At 37.7% G+C, this 20,438-nt stretch overlaps 1 protein-coding gene across 1 annotated transcript in view; it reads right to left on the minus strand.

Annotated features, from left to right (window-relative positions):
* The window catches only part of vimar (visceral mesodermal armadillo-repeats), a 124,829-nt gene that overhangs the window by 39,279 nt on the left and 65,112 nt on the right, over window positions 1-20,438 (minus strand). Inside the window, exons 2-3 of the mRNA XM_067776487.1 lie at window positions 7,119-8,039; window positions 3,116-3,502 (exon numbers count right to left, since the gene is read on the minus strand). Of these exons, the coding sequence (XP_067632588.1) occupies window positions 3,116-3,502; window positions 7,119-8,039 (1,308 nt within the window). The remainder of the gene's footprint in view (window positions 1-3,115; window positions 3,503-7,118; window positions 8,040-20,438) is intronic.

A 20,438-nucleotide genomic window follows, 5' to 3' on the forward strand; every position in this document is an offset into this window, starting at 1 on the left:
TGAACCTTAATCAGGTTATGTATGCTACGCCTCACATTTTTAGAAATTTCAAGCGCCCAACGCTTTTATTTAATTGTCTGATTCACCCTCTAACTAATTCTATGTATTCTATAAGTGTCCACAATTCATCGATACTGATTCAGCAATATGTTATACCCTATGGTCATCAGAGGGTTGTGTCTCCGCTTTTCGGTACACCCTGTGCTATTATGTTAGTTATTTAACCACTGCCGCTAGATGGGGCTCCTAAGCATTATCTAAGCGAGGATAGGCGTGTAAAAAAAACAAGGCTATTATTACTTAATGTAAGTATTGTTTTCAATAAATCCGTTTAACTTAAACAATTTTTTAAATTATTTTATATTCAAGCTTTTAGTCTTTATTTAATTGCCTATTATTTCTCATTCTATTTAGTTCATTTAGTGACTCATTATTACAAGGACTCTTTCTTTACAATTTGTTACAATCTAAGTCCTCAATACATAATCCTTCCAAAGACTTTACTCAACTCGACGCAACGTATGCTTGTCCCTCCTCGAACTCCAAAGTATTTTGATGTCACTTCTACCGGACTGTATGTAATATTTGCTCCAAATATGAATCAAATCGGACCAAAAATACAAGTATTTTTAATATCTCGATCATTGCCCCACCTATTGGAGTTTTTTTGTCTTATCGGGCATATCGGAAAGTTACTTGAATTTTAATTACAAAATTCGTTCACAACGGCCGGCCGGCCGCTCACTAAACAGAGTCAAACTAAATAAAACCGTTTAAAAAATGGCGGTGATGCTCAGGGGCGTTCTTCAACAGGTGAAATTATCGTTTGTATATAGAGCAGAATCTGACATTTGTTTTAGGTGCCCCGATTATGGACCCGGACAGAAGTTTCGTCTGCTGGAAGTGTGAGAAAAACGCCTACAGCCCCTTCGCTTTCACCGAAAACCCCAAAATGCTACCTGTGTAGCTTACCGAAGCTCTGTAAAGTTTATAGGGCCGAAGCATGTAGAGTTTTCAGAGTGGGACTCGCTGCTGCAAAGGCCAAACTGTCATTCCATTCATAATTAGCTTTATTTAAGGTCATCTAAATCGTAGCGGGATTACTTATGAGCTACTAAATCAATACCCCGGCCAGAGCTAACTGTGTATTCATAAACCCGGACACTGCCACGAACTGGATTACGAACGATAAGGGCGATGTTCTAAGCCGTGTTGCTCCTGATCGTAGACTTTAACCCAACAACCGTCAAATGGGGAATGCCGCAGACTAACAGCGGGGGAAGTTCAGTCCGTGAGCTTATCGGTTTGATGGTACGACGTAATTGAACCTTCTAGGGCGTCTCACCCCCATCAACGAAAGTTGGCTTTGAGGAGCTGGAAAGCGCTTTGCGGGTAAGTCGATCGCGACATGATTTCCCCCATAAATATCTCCACAGAATAGGAAAAACACACGCCAAAACTTCTTCGGATAAGAACACTGCACTCAACAGCGGATGAGGATAAAACATACACTTAGCTACTCATACAAAGGCAATGAAATCAATAACATGACATTTAAATGGATGGTGTTTAGCGCTAGAGTAGCCATAGAGCCGACGTAGCGCGCTCACGTAATGCTAAACGAGGTCCCAGATGTGAAAAATAGGTTGTTGTTGTTGATGTACTGATTAAGACACTCCCCGAAAGTGTTATCGATGTTGATGGTACTTTGCTGGATACAGATCCGGCAAGTTTCGGTAACAAACACCATTAAAGTACAAGCCTGACCATCTCGGGAATGATTTAAAATGGTCACATTAAACTCTCTAGGCCATTCTCTCAGAGGTACATTTGAATGAGATGAGTAACTAGGGTTCGGGAAGGCGATGCACGAAACGTCTAGACAGTTAATGATGTGGCGCATCTCACAGGAAGAACATTTTTTTACAGAGTCTTGAGTTTATTTGGAATTTCGGTGAAACGAACCGATAGCAAATAGTCAGGAAACCAAAAAGATCGTCTCAATACTAATAGATCGGTTTAGTTTCTAAATTCTCCTGATGATTGTTCATAAAACAAACAGTTTGCAGACCACCTTTTCTGCCTCGAGAAAGCTGTGTTCTTATGAAATCCTAAAGAGGCGCGACATGACCCCTGTGTTGAAAAATCTTGAGTTGTGGCAGCTGTGTGGAGCTGGAAAGCGCTTTGCGGGTAAGTCGATCGCGACATGATTTCCCCCATAAATATCTCCACAGAATAGGAAAAACACACGCCAAAACTTCTTCGGATAAGAACACTGCACTCAACAGCGGATGAGGATAAAACATACACTTAGCTACTCATACAAAGGCAATGAAATCAATAACATGACATTTAAATGGATGGTGTTTAGCGCGAGAGTAGCCATAGAGCCGACGTAGCGCGCTCACGTAATGCTAAACGAGGTCCCAGATGTGAAAAATAGGTTGTTGTTGTTGATGTACTGATTAAGACACTCCCCGAAAGTGTTATCGATGTTGATGGTACTTTGCTGGATACAGATCCGGCAAGTTTCGGTAACAAACACCATTAAAGTACAAGCCTGACCATCTCGGGAATGATTTAAAATGGTCACATTAAACTCTCTAGGCCATTCTCTCAGAGGTACATTTGAATGAGATGAGTAACTAGGGTTCGGGAAGGCGATGCACGAAACGTCTAGACAGTTAATGATGTGGCGCATCTCACAGGAAGAACATTTTTTTACAGAGTCTTGAGTTTATTTGGAATTTCGGTGAAACGAACCGATAGCAAATAGTCAGGAAACCAAAAAGATCGTCTCAATACTAATAGATCGGTTTAGTTTCTAAATTCTCCTGATGATTGTTCATAAAACAAACAGTTTGCAGACCACCTTTTCTGCCTCGAGAAAGCTGTGTTCTTATGAAATCCTAAAGAGGCGCGACATGACCCCTGTGTTGAAAAATCTTGAGTTGTGGCAGACATGACCCCTGTGTTGAAAAATCTTGAGTTGTGGCATGTGCCACGAAGACTAACATAAAGTTATATCGCCCCACAAACGCACTAAAAATGTTGAACTTTATAATAAATTTACAACAAAGAAAAATTCTGGAACTTACGTATTCCGTCCTCTTACCTTGTCCATCCACTGTCATACGCAATGTGCCCAGCAGCTTAAAAACAACTGGCGGCTGATGTATCTCCAACATAGGCAGTATGGTTTCGACAAGTCCAGCTTGTATGACGGCATTTTTATTTGGTTTAGGTATAACAAGATTACGTAGAGCACTCAGCAATGCATGTTGTAGACGGACATCATCTTTGACGCCATTGTTTTTAGCCAAAACATCGAGCAGTTTATTCATTATCTTATTCTCTACCATATAAATGCAATGACTATCTGTACGCGCAAAATTTCCCAGTGCAAGCACGCCGGTGGTAAGTAGATCGGTATCCTGTGAGTCGAGCCAATCCTCCATACTTTTTAGTAGCGGTGTAGAATAAAGGTAATGCATCGATTCGTCTGTATATAAAAATAAATATTTTATTTCATAGAAGATTTTAAATTGAAGTAATAACAGTTATCGATAAATTTGTACGATTCAAAAATTTACTAGCATTCTTTCTCCTCTTTCCCTCACTAGGTTAGGCCCCGACGGCTTAGCCGAACACCATAGCGCCCGACTGTGTGGCTGAGCGGTTAAGGGGCTTGCATCTACGCCGTTTAACCTCATAGGGGTTGGTAACTACAATGGTGTGAAGATGATAGCGTGTGATAGCATCGCGAGCTTGTGATGGCTGAAGGAAGTTGTTCCAAATCTCCAAAGGCAAATCACAAACGCGCGGAGAGAGATGGTGGATAGAGCGCAGATCCCCACGGTAACAAAAGTTAAAGTATGTATACCTCAGACATTTACCCTGAATCCGGATATATGGCCTATACTGCGGAGGCACCATCCCAAGAGGCTAGTAGAAAAGGTAGAACGCAAAGGGCCGTTGGTCATAGCCACGGATGCAAATGCGCACCACAATGCGTGGAGAGAAAGCGATACATATGATGGAGGCGAGTCACTATTTTGCCACATCCTGCAAAGCGATTTGCAGATAGCCAACATGGATAGTGTCCCTACATATGTTGGTTCAACATCCAGCAATTTTCTTAATATAAATTGAGCTCTGAAAGTCGGATATCAAGGTATGATCGGAGAGTTCTTGATAGGATGCAGCATCCTCCTACATAGAGTAAGGAAGGGAGGAACCATAAGAAACTGGAGCAAATTCCAGGGGTATTTAGAAATAAAAAGTTCCACTAAAGAAGAACTGGAGGAATCCAATAACTATCAAAGACGTTTATGACTACGCACAACAGAGCTGTTCCCCTAAGAAGATTCAGAGAAAAAGCAAATCCATGGTGGAGCAAGAAGCTGAGTCGTGTTAGAGGACAGGTAAAATGTACAGGTAATACTCAAGCTGGCAAAGTTCGCGGGAAGCGAAGCCTGCATCGAGCGTTTAGTGAAACAGAGCGGAGAGAGCCTCATAGAAAAATTTTCGTGTGCACATCGAGTGCTAGGCTAGGGGAAATGTAGTCCAGGGACTATTAAAGAAAGGGAACGGGGAATAGCCACGTTGCAGTGAGTACTACCTTGAAGCGTTTCTCGACGCACATTTCCCCGTCAGGAGATGATGCAGAAGACTCAGTGGACAACACTTATATGGCACAGCGGGTGATGATACCTACTCGAATGGGCGGTGAAAACGTTTTCTTAGTTTAAATCGCCAAACCCAGATGGTATATTCCCTGACATGCTACAAATATCGAGTAGAGCGATCGTGGAATTACTTTAAGCAATATTCGACGTCTGCATAAGACTCATGTACCCAACGCTTGACGGAAAAGATCAGTGGTATGTTTCCCAAAGATTACAGACCCATTAGCTTAACACTATTTCTTCTAAAAAAATTTGAGAGGCGATAGATGTGTATATGTACAAAGTCCAACATGGATGAAAAACTGTTCTGCAAAACACATCAAAGGCAAGTCACTAGACACCGCACTGCATAGGGTGGTTATAAACAGAGAGAAAGCCTTGGAATACAAGGACTACACCTTAGTAGTCTAGCTTAACAGGGTGCATCGCTCAAAGCGTAGACGTTCCAAGTTATTTTAACAAAATTACTCGTATCATTGAAAAGAGGGGACTGTATATTCATGATGGGTATTCTGACTGGTCACTGTCAGTGATGTAATATGTAGGAAGCGTGGAAACAATGCAGCACGCTTTGTGCTCGTGCCATGTACTCCAGCTATTAGGAGTGGCACAGCTATTAGATCTAGAAGCAGCAAGTAGCATAGGTCCTAGAAAGCTTCTAGTATTTGCCAATAGGGCGACGTTATTTACAAAACAGGTTCTGGTTTCTGATAGTGGTTTTCAGTTGGGTCGTTGAGCAAACTTCTAGTAACACTATGGACTCATTCGGTCTATGTGAGGAACTCACGAACGAGCCAATTCAACGTTACCCTCTCTAACATTTCGGTTACTCATTTTCCTCTTCTAAACTACAACCAACATACCTTAATCTAACCAGCAACCGGTTCGTCGATATCTTCGAGTCGTGGTGGAATATCGAATTAAAAATAATACTTAACCTTTACCCATAGAACGCCCAGTCAATTTTTAATGGCGAACATTAGCAAGTGTCGCATTCACTTGTTCCCACCTTTAATCAATGAATGCTACCACAATCGCAGCGACTGCGTTAGCACAGCCCAGTAGAAAAAGGAGAAGCCTTCTGCCTATGTTGCTGTTGTTGTAGCGATAAGGACACTCCCCGAAGGTTTTGGGGAGTGTTATTGATGTTGATGGCCCTTTGGCGGATATAGATCCGGTACTTTCCGGTAACAAGCGCCATTGAGGTACTAGCTCGACCATCTTGGGAAAGCTTAATATGAGCACATTGAACCTTCTGGTTCATCACGCCCCCACTCTTTAGTTCCATGACGAACTTGAGCCCCAGCGGGTTAGGGGGTCAGAATATACCCACGGTAGGTATGCCTGTCGTAAGAGGCGACTAAAATACGACATTCAAGGGGCTGTGTAGCGCAACCCTTCAGGTTGCCAGCGCAATATATAGCTTCTCCAAACCCAATTGTCAACCTCACCTATCCGCGGCGAATCCTGTTTCACTAACAGACGAGGCTCTGGCGAGGGGGGGAGGGATGGCCTGAAGGTTTAATGTGGCCATATAAATCGTTCCCCAGATGCTCGGGCTAGCACATTAATGGTGCTGTGTTACCGGAGCGTACCGGAAATGTATCCGACAAAGGACCATCACATCGATGACACTGCCCAAAGCCTTCGGGGAGTAACCTTATCTCTACAACAACAACAACAACATGAGGAACTTAGGTCGTCAAAGCTTCGCCTGCTAAATATGTATATGACACATGCATATTTGCAACAGGACTCGCCTCACGTAGGTAAAGTTGGCAATTGGGTTGCGGAAGCTTTGAATTCCGCTTATCAATTACCAATCTGGTTACGGTCGCGCCAACATGGGGGTATCGGGGAGGAGGAAAAAAACGTGAGGCAGAACGGAGTGAGTATGAGGATCTTCAGCAGCATAATGTTGTGATCTTAAACTTCGCTTGCTATGCGTTCTAAAGAGGAGAAATTGCTTGGCAGCTCTGAAAGCAATATACTCAAGGGTGAGTTATTATGTCCGCTGATTGCGACTCTATCATTCAACGGATACAAAACAGTTAACAACCTATCTTTGGCCTTTACTCAAGTACAGTCGGCTAGTGACCTAATGATATTATTTTGGTTCCATAATTTGGTCGAATCCCTGTCTTGAGCGCTCAGAATAAAAGAAGACTACATATATATGGTAACTCCGAGCATTTTTTGGTTGTAATGCGTCGCTAGCGAAGTGCCATAGATGTGGATAACTGCTATAAAATGACCTCCTTCGCCAATGACGGTGTAAAGGAACTTAGTTCCCACAGTGAAGAAGCGATTCCACAACACTGTTTAACTTTATTATAGAGTTGACCAACTTAGATCTTCTTTAGGTCTGTGGTAAAAGGTACGGCTTACAAGCTAACGAAGGCGGTATTGTACATGTTTTATCCAACTTACCTCCAGTTAGAATTAACACAATCAATTCACAAGCCAGCTTCATAAGAGCACGCGCCTCGCAAGTACTAGCCAAAGTCTTATATTTCTCAAGCAGATTGTAAATCGTCTCGCATAGTCCATCCTTTGCTAGCAACAACTTCACATCATCATTTTCCGCCTGATAATGCAACAATTCAAGGCACATTTCTGCTAAATCGGGATTTGTCGAGGCAGCCAATATATGTGACAATTGTATATTAAGATTAACATCGAAATTCAAATCGGGTACATTTTCCGTAAGTATACTTAACAATGGCAAAGTATTCAAAAGTAAATCTTCATTTTCCTCAACATTTGTCAAACCAATTGTAATGATTTTTTCCAGCTTTGGCATAATTTCTAAGTCCATAGCACGCTTAGCCAAGCCTTCCCCACCGAGTAAATAATTTGAAAGCAAACCGCCTCGAACTTTTATGAATTGTTGTGCATTCTCCTTATCACCAATTTCTGTTATGTCAAGCAATCTCACCAATATCGTATCACCTCGTAATTCTAAAATAATATCGCGTGCCACATCATTCAAATAACAAATATTACCTAGTACACGACAAATTTGTATGGGCAATTCCATATTCACATCGACTGCTATATCACGCAAACAATTTAGAAATTCTTCGATAATTTCACGTTTTGTAAATTTTGTACGTTGTACTTCAGATTTTGTGATTTCTGCAATGCATTTTGCAGCTTCTTTGCGTATATTCAATTCATTTGAGTGTGTCAAATTCATAAAGAGATCTGCTAATTCATGTTTATCAAATAGTTTGGGATCTTTTGTGGCTGATATTTTGATAAGAATGTTGTTGGTGTTACCAGCACTCGCAGATACAGCTGGTGTTACGGAAGTCGATTTAAGTTTTTCTATTAGATCATCGATTTCACCTGGATTCAAAAGAAGAAAATTATTATTACTAGTTGTATGTAGTCTAATTGGACAGTAGATAACGATTTTTCGGAAATATAAAACATTTCAGGGTATCTAAATATAGTAGAGCATTGATGTATATTGGAACGATTTTCCGAAAGAAAAATGACACTGACGATGGCACAACGCCGAAACCGGTTTGTTTCTAGACCAAATTTTGACAAAGGATGACGGAAAATCGTTCCAATATACATCAATAGTCCAACTTGTCGAAAAATTAACAAAACAAAACGAATCATATTAGAGCATAAATGATGCCTTCTAAAAATAAATAGGTACTACATTTATGTAATTCTTATTCATCAATTTTGTTCGATGGCATTATGAACGCACGCACCTGAAGAACCAATAAAACCCAAAAAATTTTTGACTGAAATTCGGTAACACCATGTGACACCATATGAATACAAATCACATCACATCATAATCATGAGTTTATACCGCATGACATAGTATTAAATCATGCACCCACATGATGGTGAAGTTACGATGTGATGTTAACATTATTGTGTCTCCAAACATAAAAATCTGCCAAAATCTGACTGACTGATACCATGTCGCAAAATCTCAATTGAATCATATCACTGCCATTCTCTAAACATCATATCAAATCAATGACTTCGTGCTAATCAAGAGTTCGTGACATCATATCAAATCGCTCACTCATTCGATGCTGTAGCTTTGACGTGATAATAACATTATTGTGTGTCCAATAATAACAGTTTCTAAAATCGCAAAATCTTAATTGCATCATATCATTTCTACCCTATAAACATCATATCAAATCAAAGACTTCGTCTTAATCTAGAGTTCATGACATCATATCAAATCGCTCACTCACTTGATATTGTCGCTTCGACGTGATAATAACATTATTGTGTGTCCTATTATAACATTTCTAAAAAATCTTAATTGCTCACTTCTACCCTATAAACATCATATCAAATCAATGACTTCGTGCTAATCAAGAGTTCATGACATTATATCAAATCGCTCACTCACTTCATGTTGTAGCTTTGACGTGATAATAACATTATTGTGTGTCCAATCATAACAGTTTCTAAAATCACCAAATCTGAATTGCATCATATCACTTCTACCCTATAAACATCATATCAAATCAATTACTTCGTTCTAAATTTGTTGATCATGTCAAATCAGGTATAGCGCAACAGCGATAAACTCAAAAAATAATTTTCAGGAAAGGCAAAAAACTGATTGACACGAATGATGGCTAAGAAAACTAGGTTTGGTGCTTATTTGATTTTACAATTTTTTTCATTGTTTTTTTTTTTTTCAATACCAGTTTTTTTCCAAATTTGAGCTCACGTGTAATTTTCGTTGACTATTTTACACGCTCATGTAAATAAATAAGCAGCAAATTTTTATATACATAAATATCCTTGCATGTCTTAACGAAATTGCAAAATTTGTTGATTATTCCAAATAACTGAACTGACCTACTTTAGTTTTGCTGCAACATTAAAAGCGAAAGAATTCCATTTCTACAAAATTATAGTCGTTTTGAAGAGAAAGATGATGAAAGTGCGGAGTATTAAGGTTGGTATAGCAACTCAGTAAGCAACAGAGGTAAACTTCTCACATTTGATTTGAAACATTCATTCTTATTCGGATTAGTGACTTATTTCAGCCAGGGACGATGCGCAGACATTAGATCCATAATTTGTTGTAATTCTTATAAATAGTTTGGCCAAAGAGCATACATAACAAGAGACGTCAGTTCGTATGTTTGATATCAAACACTCGCTACAAAAGATTGGGGTTACTGACAGTTGCTTCCCACTTTTCATTTTAATTTTCGCCGCATGTCAAAACACTAAAGCAGTGTTGCCAGAACTTCTTTGCAGGAAAAAGGCTATATAGACAAAAATTAAAGGCTAAAAGAAGCGAAATAAAAATGTTTAAAGCTAAGAATAAATATAAATAAATGTAAGGCGCGATAACCTGTGAAGAGATTTTAGGCCGAGCTACTCTTCCAATTTACGGCGTGCTCCTTTTTAATTTTTCTTACAAATTGGCGGGACGCGACCTACTTGTTTTGTGTCGACTCCGAACGGCATCTGCAAGGCATATGAGTTTTCACTGAGAGCTTTTCATGGCAGAAATACACGCAGAGTGCCTGCCAAACACTGCCGAGGGGCGACCCTGCTTAGAAAAATGTTCTTCTAATTGAAAAACATTATTTCTAAAATTTGGTGTTGCTTTGTCCGGGGCGTGAACCCAGGATGTTCGGTGTGATAGGCGGAGCACGCTACCATCACACCACGGTGGCCGCCACTAAGAATAAAAACTAAAAGTTAAAGGCAACTTGACCATATACATAAATAAGTCTCATAATATTTCAATATCACAGTGCTATTCATCATCTGATGTATGAGAATTAATGAGATCATTTCTTATAACAAAGTCGTGGCAGCCAGGTTACATAGTTCAAGTCGATTCGCCTGAATGCACTAAATATAAAATTTTGTTTTCAATAAATTTTTTCGCTGGCCATCTTATTGGCTCCATCAATGCAAGCTTTATAAAATTACCCAGAAGCAAACGTGATTTTGAAATAAATTTTTAATTCAGTGTTGTATCACTTTTATTAGGCTCAACTTGTGACTAAAACCTATAACGAAATTTGTTTGTTAATCGATCGAAACATCTAACCACCAAAACTAGACCTCTCGTTCTGATAAGTCCGTTGTTTCATCAGCTACATATGTACATATATACAAAATTAGTTTTTTGGAAAATCCGACATTACTCCTTTATGTGCCGGAATAGCCTTTGTTCTGCTACAATTAAATGATTGAACGATTTTTGAATCTGTGCAGTAGTGAAAAAGACAAAAATATCAAAATCGTGGCTACTTCCTTAAAAAGCACCAAAATTGACAAAAAGGTACCAGCGCACCAAACAGGTTCCGAAGTGGCAACTGTGGTTTTTGCCGTGTTTTTGCGGACAGCCTTAAAATGAAATGTCAGTAACCCCAATCTTAATCAGCGAGCAGTTTGGGTTCCAAGCAAACATGTTAAGTGATGTCTCTTGTTGATTTATCCTCTTTGGTTCGACGCTTTCGTATTTATCGCTTGAGTGAAAATAGTTTTAGATTTGTGATCACATAACACGATATGGGTCCTGAACTTTAGCCCTGGGGATGTTGCTTTCCTCAACTGCATGTTTGAGGTATTCGTCTTTAAGGACGGGGTTCACCAGGCAATCCCTGAAATAGTGGTCCGACGCCTTTTTATGGATGTTTCTGAGGGATTTGCCATGCTTTCTTTTTAAATGACTGAATTCTTAAGAGACGAATTTCTTCATAAAATGCCGGCTTCTTAAGTTCATGGGAGGCGGGCCTCTTTAATCAGATGTCTGTTGGGATGCCCAGGATTCTGGGTGTTCTGTGGAAACTATTTGTTCAGCATTTCATTTCTCTCCTTCATGGGGAGTATTCTCGCCTCACTGTGTGGAGCCTGAAGTTTCCTCCAGTGTGTTTCTTTTAGGCTCGGCTAGTATTTTTAGATGTAAAACAGTCGGTAGCGTAATGCCATCGACGAGGATGTCCAATATGGTCGACATTTGTTTTGTGTATGTTTTAAATAAGGTCGCCGTGGATTTGGTCGGTGACAAACAACTGGGTAAAACATCGATGGATGGGATGGGACCTGTTGCCACTGTCTTGCTGTGATCGGCGTAGGACACAATGGTAGCGCCTTTTGGTGGGAAGTTAGCTTCGATATGTAAAAGTTAAACAAAAGTGGGGACATGACACCACCCTGAGGCACGCCATGTTTAATTCTTCTGGGCTTAGATGTTACGTTCCTGAGCTGCACCGATGCCTGCCGACCACACAGATAATTTGCAGTCCACCTTTAGAGACTGGGAGGAAGAGTGAACTCTTCCAACTCTTGCAGTTAAGTGCCGTGGTTGACTGTATCAAAGGCTTTTGATAAGTCTAGCGCCACGAGTACTGTTCTATTACTGAGTTCTTGATACACTCCACAATTACTGTTTGTTGATAGCGTTTAGCGCAGTGCTATGATGTTATGTAATTTTTGGTAGCCATACGGGCCTACTGTTTTGGATGGTTTAGCATGTTCGATGGCCTCCTCAACCTCTTTGACGATGATGATATTAGGGGACGCGCTGTGTTTATGCGTGTGTCGTCGTCTAGATTTGTCAACCGTGGAAAGCCTCTTATTTGGAATCAAAATCTATAAATAAAGTTTTGGTTGTAAAGATGGAGATTTGGGTTATTAGCGAGCTTTGGGCAATTTTGTTCGTAGTGCTTTTGTTTAGCTATATTTTATTAAAATAATTTGTTAAAAATAACGATTGTGAGCACACAAAGAAATCTATTTGTACTGTGGCACTATTGTGAATATTTGCACTGCATTAACGGTAGTTGCTACCATACGCTAGATGCAGCGCAAGCTGTAAGTTTTAATTGATTGATAGAATAGCTGATTTTTGTTGATGTTTGATAAGAGACTTTTATATTGGTTGCGCAAGATGCGCACGGGTCCGGCTCGTTAATATATAATCTAATTAAAGTTATTTATATGCATCTATTGACTGCCCAAATGGAGTGAGAGATACATAGGTAGCAGACGAATGACACCAATGCAAGGATTGTAACAGTTGTATCTGACGCTGTTAACGTAATTAAAGTGCGAAGGCAACATCTGAACGGCGGTGCACTTATTTGATTGAGTGATGCGTTACAGCATGAGCTTCGGCTACTTTTTGTATACGTGTGAAAGCTTCCAGCGTAGAGTACCCGGGATGTATTCTAATGAGACATAAACTTAAATGCTCATTGGCTTAGTATTAAACAATTAATCTGTTATTACTCTTTGAAGTTTATACATTACATAACACAGGGAACGTTACAAATTATCTGAGTGATAGGATACAGTACAATCATGAGATCCATAACTATGGAACTAGGAATAGCAGAAATTTAAGATGGCCCAAAGTAAGAACCGAGTTCGCAAAAAAGAGCTTAGAATACGTAGGCTATAAAATGTATAATGAACTACCAGCAGAAATAAAAGAGTGTGAAAATGTTGTTAAGTTTAACGAACAACTATTTCTATATTGTAAAAATTTAAATATGAATTTACTCATTTCTTTTTAATGAAATAGTTTTAAGAAACAATTATGAATTTTGTAAATTGTACCATACAATGAATTAGGCTTTTTGGCAGTAATAAATAAAATAATAATAATAATAATAATAATAACCGTATTTTTTTAGTAGATATGATATACATTAGGGTGGGTCGATTTGTATGGACGAAAGTTAACCGATATCGCGCCATCGATTTTTCGATAGGATTTGGGCTCAGGAAAAAAACTTCCGCAACGCATACCCACAAAACTAATTTTCGAGCCTGCGAAATTTCATTTTTTTTTTTTACTTTTTTTCGACTTTGATTTTTAAGGTTTTTTTCATGACCTACTAAAAAAATTTCATATGTATACCCCGTCCAACCCAAAATGTCCGCTAAAAACGTTGGTGATAACAGTTTTTTCAAAAAAATAATTTTAATTTTACAATCAACTGAAAATTTTTTAGTAGGTCATGAAAAAAACCTTAAAAATCAGGCTCGAAAATTGTTTTTTGGGTATGCGTGGCGGAACTTTTTTCCTGAGCCCAAATCCTATCGAAAAATCGATGGCGCGATATCGGTTAATAAATCGACCCAGTATAATATACATATATTCCTAAATTAACATAATAAACCAAGTGAAATGCTCTGCTGGGTTCATCAACGTTCATAAAACTTTCTATTTAGTACATGCTGCGGCTATGCCGTGTAGACTTACATCCAGAAGAGCAGACAAAAAGAAATGCAAAAAGATAAAATGATATACAAAGAGTGGCACACATACATATCAACATAAGCAAAAACAAAAATGAGCTAAAAGTAGAAAGTCAATTGCTGCACTTTTATTTGCACAACGTATCCTTAAAATGGTTTTCCCAGTGATTTTCAAGTGGATTCCTGTCTCTCAACATTTTTATATGCATACATTCAAATACATATTTAGACATGTATGCAAATAAATTCTAGAGTGAATAAATATATGCATATATTTTTTAATTTTTTTACAAAGTACCTTACCTTTAATACCTTTTATGAATAAGGAACGATGATAAAACGGTGACCTGTTCCGGGCTTTTTAGCTACGAGAATAAAAGCGAGTGTCAAAAGATGATAACAGACTCTGGACAGTTTTAGAACCTGGGTTCTTGACCCAAACTATAGTAAGTCATATTTTCTTAAAGCTCTCAAATACTTCTAAAATATATGTCATAGTTCTGACGGTGCAGAATGTGTCATCATAACTTGTCACTTGGCACACCCGTCTATGTTTTACAGGAAAGCCCAATTCACTACTTTTGACAGTTTAAATATTGTAACGATTTTAGGGAAATTCCGCTTATTTGAAACCTTCTGCTAACGTTCGAATCGCTAAACTGTTGAATAAATCACTCCAATATTATGTATTGAAAATTGGTCTTTATTAGACTACTAGTACAATTATACTTAAAAATTTCACTTCGCAACTGATAGCGTGTTAAATCAAATGGTCTTTATTAGACTACTAGTACAATTATACTTAAAAATTTCACTTCGCAACTGATAGCGTGTTAAATTAAACTGATTACTGATTACTCAGCTTGTGCTGCTTTTATACTCTCCGTTGCTTCATTCGCATATTTCTAATAAAGTCTAGATGTTTCGCCTTCTAGAACTGCGGTATCTCCTGCTTGGTAATTGAGCTACATATATGCGTTTGTATGTGTGAGTAACAACTTCGGCTGTTGACTACATATGTGTGTGTGAGGTATCTATTCGTTGCTTTTTACATAAGAGTGGCTGCTTCATGTTTTTGTTGTTGCGTGATTATTAACTAGCCTAGTGATGTCAGCATTCGCCACAATAAATTGCATGCTTCCGAAGTATTCCAAGCACTTTTCTCCAGCATGGCAACTTTGCTTTGCCTTTGGATCTCTTTAGAGCACAGGATTTATTGTACACATTTACAAACGTCTTCGTTAGGATGTTGTTGGATTCCTCCAACTCTTCTACTGTAATAACTTACTTAGATTGTCCAAAATTACTATCTAAGAATTTCTGAGGTTCGGCTTAGTCCGTTTCTCTAGAGTTTCTAAAGGCTTTGCCATTCACGGTGGTGCTGGAGCAGTTTTAGCCTTGACAAGCTTACCCCTCCGGTGTGCATCTTCTCGATATAGCAAAAAAACTTTCCAACAAAAGTTTTTTTTTGGTAAAACTTTTAAATTTTCATCTTCTTCTTCCTTACAAAATTCCTTTTTTAGTCATAGAGTCAACCAACATATTAGGTACAGGCACCTTATCTTTCTTTGGTAATGAAATAACGCATTTTTTCCATTTTTCGATATTGAAAATTTTCATACAGTGTATGTGGGGTATTCCATCCCATTTCCACCGATTTTGAACCCGACCCCTTTGGAATTGGCTGAAAGTTTTTCTTCTTTTTCTAGCTTACGAAAGACGTTTTTCAGAATTTTTTAAAATTTTTTCATCCAACTCAAAAAAAGTTATAAATTTTAAAAAAAACGGTGCTTTTTTTCAAAATGCTATAACTTTTTCAAAAATTTACCATTTGGGATCTTTTTTTTTTGTAAATTTGTTTTTAAATGTACTTTTCGGAAAAAATACAAAAAAATGTTTAGTTTTTTTTTTCAATTAAATAGAAAAAAAAAATTTCAGCCCACTCCGGGATTAGTGGGGATGATTGCAGAATTGATTGAAGTTTTTTATGAAAAAAAAAAAATGACGAATTTCGAAAAATCTCGAAAAAATGAAAAATTACAAAAAAAAAACTTTAAAAATTTTTTGGTATTTTTTCCGAAAAGTACATTTAAAAACAAATTTTTTAAAAAAAAAGATCCCAAACGGGCAATTTTTGAAAAAGTTATAGGATTTTGAAAACAAAAACGGTGTTTTTTTTAAATTCATAACTTTTTTTGAGTTGGATGAAAAAGTTTTAAAAAATTCTGAAAAACGTCTTTCGTAAGCTAGAAAAAGAAGAAAAACTTTCAGCCAATTCCAAAGGGGTCGGGTTCAAAATTGGTCGAAATGGGATGGAATACCCCATGTATAATGGCAGGGACAACCTCCAATTTCAACTCGATATCTTAAGATTTACGGCTGGGATATTTCGTCGTCTAAATGTGGGCGGTGCCACGCCCATATTACAAAATTTTTAAAAATTGTTATTTCTTGTCTTGAACACAATTCACAAACCAAGTTTCATCACTTTATCCGTCTTTGGTAATGAATTATAGCATTTTTTCCATTCTTCGAAACTTTCGATATCGAAAAAATGGCATGCTTATCGTTCGTTATCACCCATTTTAACACGATTATATTAGATTCACTTGTATGTTTGTAACTCTCTAGGGTAATCGCGTAAAGAGACCCATCTAGCGGAAATTATTGAAGACTCGCGGCAGTGGTTAAATAACTCGCTACAATACGAGTTGTGCCTAATAGCGGAGATACGAACCTCTGTGCTACGGTGCAATCAACATCAAATATCTAAGGGAATTGTAGATACTAAAACGTCACCATATTTCGTGTTTTTTAGTTTTTTTAAACTATATTTATTTATTTCACAATAATACTAGTATTTTTCGTTCATTATTGTTCAAAACTTATTTTGAAAATTATTTTTAACTTTTTAGTTCGATATTATTTAAAAGTGTGTTTTTTGAACTATATTTGTTCAATAGCAATCTATAAGTCAGTATAACGAACTTCGTAAAGATATCTAAATTTTTACTCAAGTGATTCCATTAACGGACAGACGGACGCGGCTTAATCGAAATATTTTTCGATACTGATAATTCTGATGTAAGGAAGTTTATAGCTATCTCCTTTATGCCATCAAGTACTACCGTTATCCAACTAAAGTTATAATACCCTTGTGTACCAGTACACGTTGGGTATAAACTCTTTTTTTTTTTATAACCAACACTTTAAAATGTCAAAGAAGTGCCAGACAGCCGAAAAAACAGGAATTTGATGTAAAATGTAAACCGTTGAGTAAGACAAAAATTAAATAGTTATCATTCAACGATCAATCAACAGTTTTGTTTACTGGAGGCACCCAATGACGGCCTATCAGGGACGATCCAGTCATACATTGAAACATCGTGCTCGAAATATTACTATACGCTTCTGTTGCTATTGTAGCGATAAAGACACTTCCCGAAGGTTTTGGGAAGTATTATCAATATCGATGGTCTAAAGAAACAGGATTCGCCACGAGTAGGTGAAGTTGACAATTGGGTTGGAGAAGCACGCCAACTTCACGTGAAAAACTATCTTAGACACCGGTTAGGAAAATAATTCTTGCAAATGAATTTCCGTGGATAAGTGGCATATTTTAAAAATTCGAAAAAAAAGTTTAGTTAATATGATTCAATGTTCAAGTTGTCTTACCAACTTCAGAGAAGTTCCTTATAGGGTGGTAGAGAATAAATTCCACCGCCTGCTATAGGGAATGAAATTCTTAATCTAATTCTTCGGTATATAGCATTGAGCTTACAATAACTTATATAATACTTATATATTCGTAAAAGTTTTGGACGTCATACCTGTTACAGCACTTGCGACTTTCGTCTCTTCTTCCATACTTTCATAATTACGTGTTATTCTTCAACGTGCTACACCTTTTTCAGAAAGCTGCAGCTCATATTTAGAAAATTCCAGTTAATATTCAGAACTTCCAGAAAACTACAATTCTTATTAATAAAGTTGAAATTGATATTCAAAAAGTTACAATAAAGATTCTGAAAATTACAATTCATATTCGGAAACTTTTTGAAGTGCCTTTTTATATCTTACACTCAATGGACTGTTAGACATTGAGTACTTAGAAATGGGGCATGGCAGACCACCGTGGGAAAAAGTGTGATTTATGTCTTCCAATTGCGCCGTTCTAGCATGGAGAGTGAGAGTAGGAGGGTGAGGGAGAAAAAGAGGAAATGGAGATAGAGAGAGACTCAGAAGGATAATGGACTTTATTTTAGACGATATTGCCTTTACTGGGCTCGACATTGGGGAATATGGTACCAGACGCAGTACACTTGCTACATATTCCATTAGAATACTGGTTAACCGCAACTTGCTTGTTTTATTTAAATTTTTTACAATGAATGTGGACCATATAAAAAATATAAAGCCCTCGGTGTGGTAGGCGGAGCATCCTACCACCACTCCACGGCGACCACCTTACTTCTATGTATGCAACATAAAATTTACAAGCGTACAGTGAAAATTTCTGATTATGAATTGTAATTTTCTGAATATAAATTGTAATTTTCTGAATATAAATTGAAAATTTCTGAATATAAATTGCAACTTTCTGAATATCAAATGAAACTTTCTGAATATTAAATGGAAATTCTGAATATGAATTGAAAACTTTCCGAATATTAATTGTAAATCTCTGAATATAAATTGTTACATTCTAAATATAAACTGAAAAAGGTTTAGTTTTTTTTCGGACTGTGTATAATCCTTACATTTTCTATGCAGGTATAAAAATGAGTAGATCTAAGATGGGTGGTGAAACGTTAACAGGGTAGCAGTTTAAATCTGAATGCTTGCCATAGTATAGTGGTCCGTTTCTTTAAACGTCGGAATCCCGTACAGTGTGTGTGTCCATACAAGAAGTAAGATTTGATTTATCTTTGCTTTGCTTATCAACCAATCATATTATAGTTTTCTCATACTTATGTATGGTATAAGGCATAGACAAATGCAATCCTGTCCTCAATAATTTTGTTTTCATGTAGTCTCCTTTAATTCACTTGACGTATAGTTTTCTAGTTCATGCCAGTGGAAACATGCAGTTGCTTTGCGTTTTTGTTAACTTTGACTATGTTTTTTTTTTTAATTTAATCTAAATTAAATTGCAAGTCCCATTTTTGTTTCCTTTACAAGCCATTTGCCTCAATTTTAGACCTGAATGTACATTTTCTATTTAAGTGCATTTCTCATGTTTTATTTAATTATTTATTTTATTTATTAGAAGACACATGCACCACAAGCTATGGATAAACTGATGACCCTTTTCGATTCTACTTAGTTGGTTATCAATCTCATTATGGGAAAGCATTTAAAAAGGGTTATTCCAATTACTTTGCCAACGAAAGGCTGTATTGGAAGCAAGGCGAATTCAATACCAGGTGTTATTATCCCAACAGCTGATTTATTTTTCTTGATAATTTTTCACACAACGCCTTGTACAACAATATGTCATTTAATCGAAATCAATGAAAAGTTTCTTTTGACTTGACATTCTTCTGCACGGCGAATCGCCTCCCTGCATTTGCAGTTGGTTTTCTGCTGCAATGAAAATCAAGGCGAATCCATACAAAAGATTCGGAGATGGCAAACCGAATTCAACCAATTCTCCGTGTACAAGAATGTCAAGCCAAAAGAACATTTTCATTGATTTCGATTAACTGAAATATTTTTGTAGCAAGGCGTTGTATAGAAAATATGAAGGATAAGCAATCAGCTGATGAGGCAACGACACCTGGTACTGAATTCGCCTCCCCCAGTGGGTTAGGGGGTCAGAATGTAGGTATGCCTGTCGTAAGAGACGACTAACATACCAGATTCAAGGGGTTGTGTAACGCAACCCTTTCAGGTTGGTTGCCAGCGCAACATACAGCTTCTCCAAACGCAACTATCAACCTCACCTATCCGTGGCAAACCCTGTTTCATTAACAGCCGATGCTCTGGCGACCCCGAACTCCTCATGGATCCAGGGGGTGGGAAGGCGGGATGGCGAAGAAGGTCGCATGTGGTCATAACAAATCGTTGCCCAAGATGGTCGGGCTTGGTACCGGAACGTACTGGATCTGCATCCGGCAAAGGACCATCAACATCGATAACACTCCCCAATGACTTCGGGGAGTGTCCTTATCGCTACAACAACAACACTGAATTCCCCCCCCCCCCCCCCCCACGATGGATTCGAAATTTGGTAGGCCAGGTATTATGAGCTATTTATGTGCTAATTTATTTATTTATTTATTTATTTATTTAGTCTAGTAACAAATGTTTAGTACAGACACTTATGACTAAATTACAGAGACCAGCTTATATTAAGCAATGGAGAACATTAACAAGAAGAATTTATATTATTACAGATTAAGTAATTTTTTAGTTTAAGTTGAAAAGCGTATTTTGAGTCGGAGAAATCAATATCCAAAACACTAGAGAAGCAATTAATTTCTGATAGGGCTCTGTTAATAGGCGCTTTTGAGTTAT

Source organism: Eurosta solidaginis, chromosome 3 (assembly GCF_040869045.1).
Source record: "Eurosta solidaginis isolate ZX-2024a chromosome 3, ASM4086904v1, whole genome shotgun sequence".
NCBI lineage: Eukaryota > Metazoa > Arthropoda > Insecta > Diptera > Tephritidae > Eurosta > Eurosta solidaginis.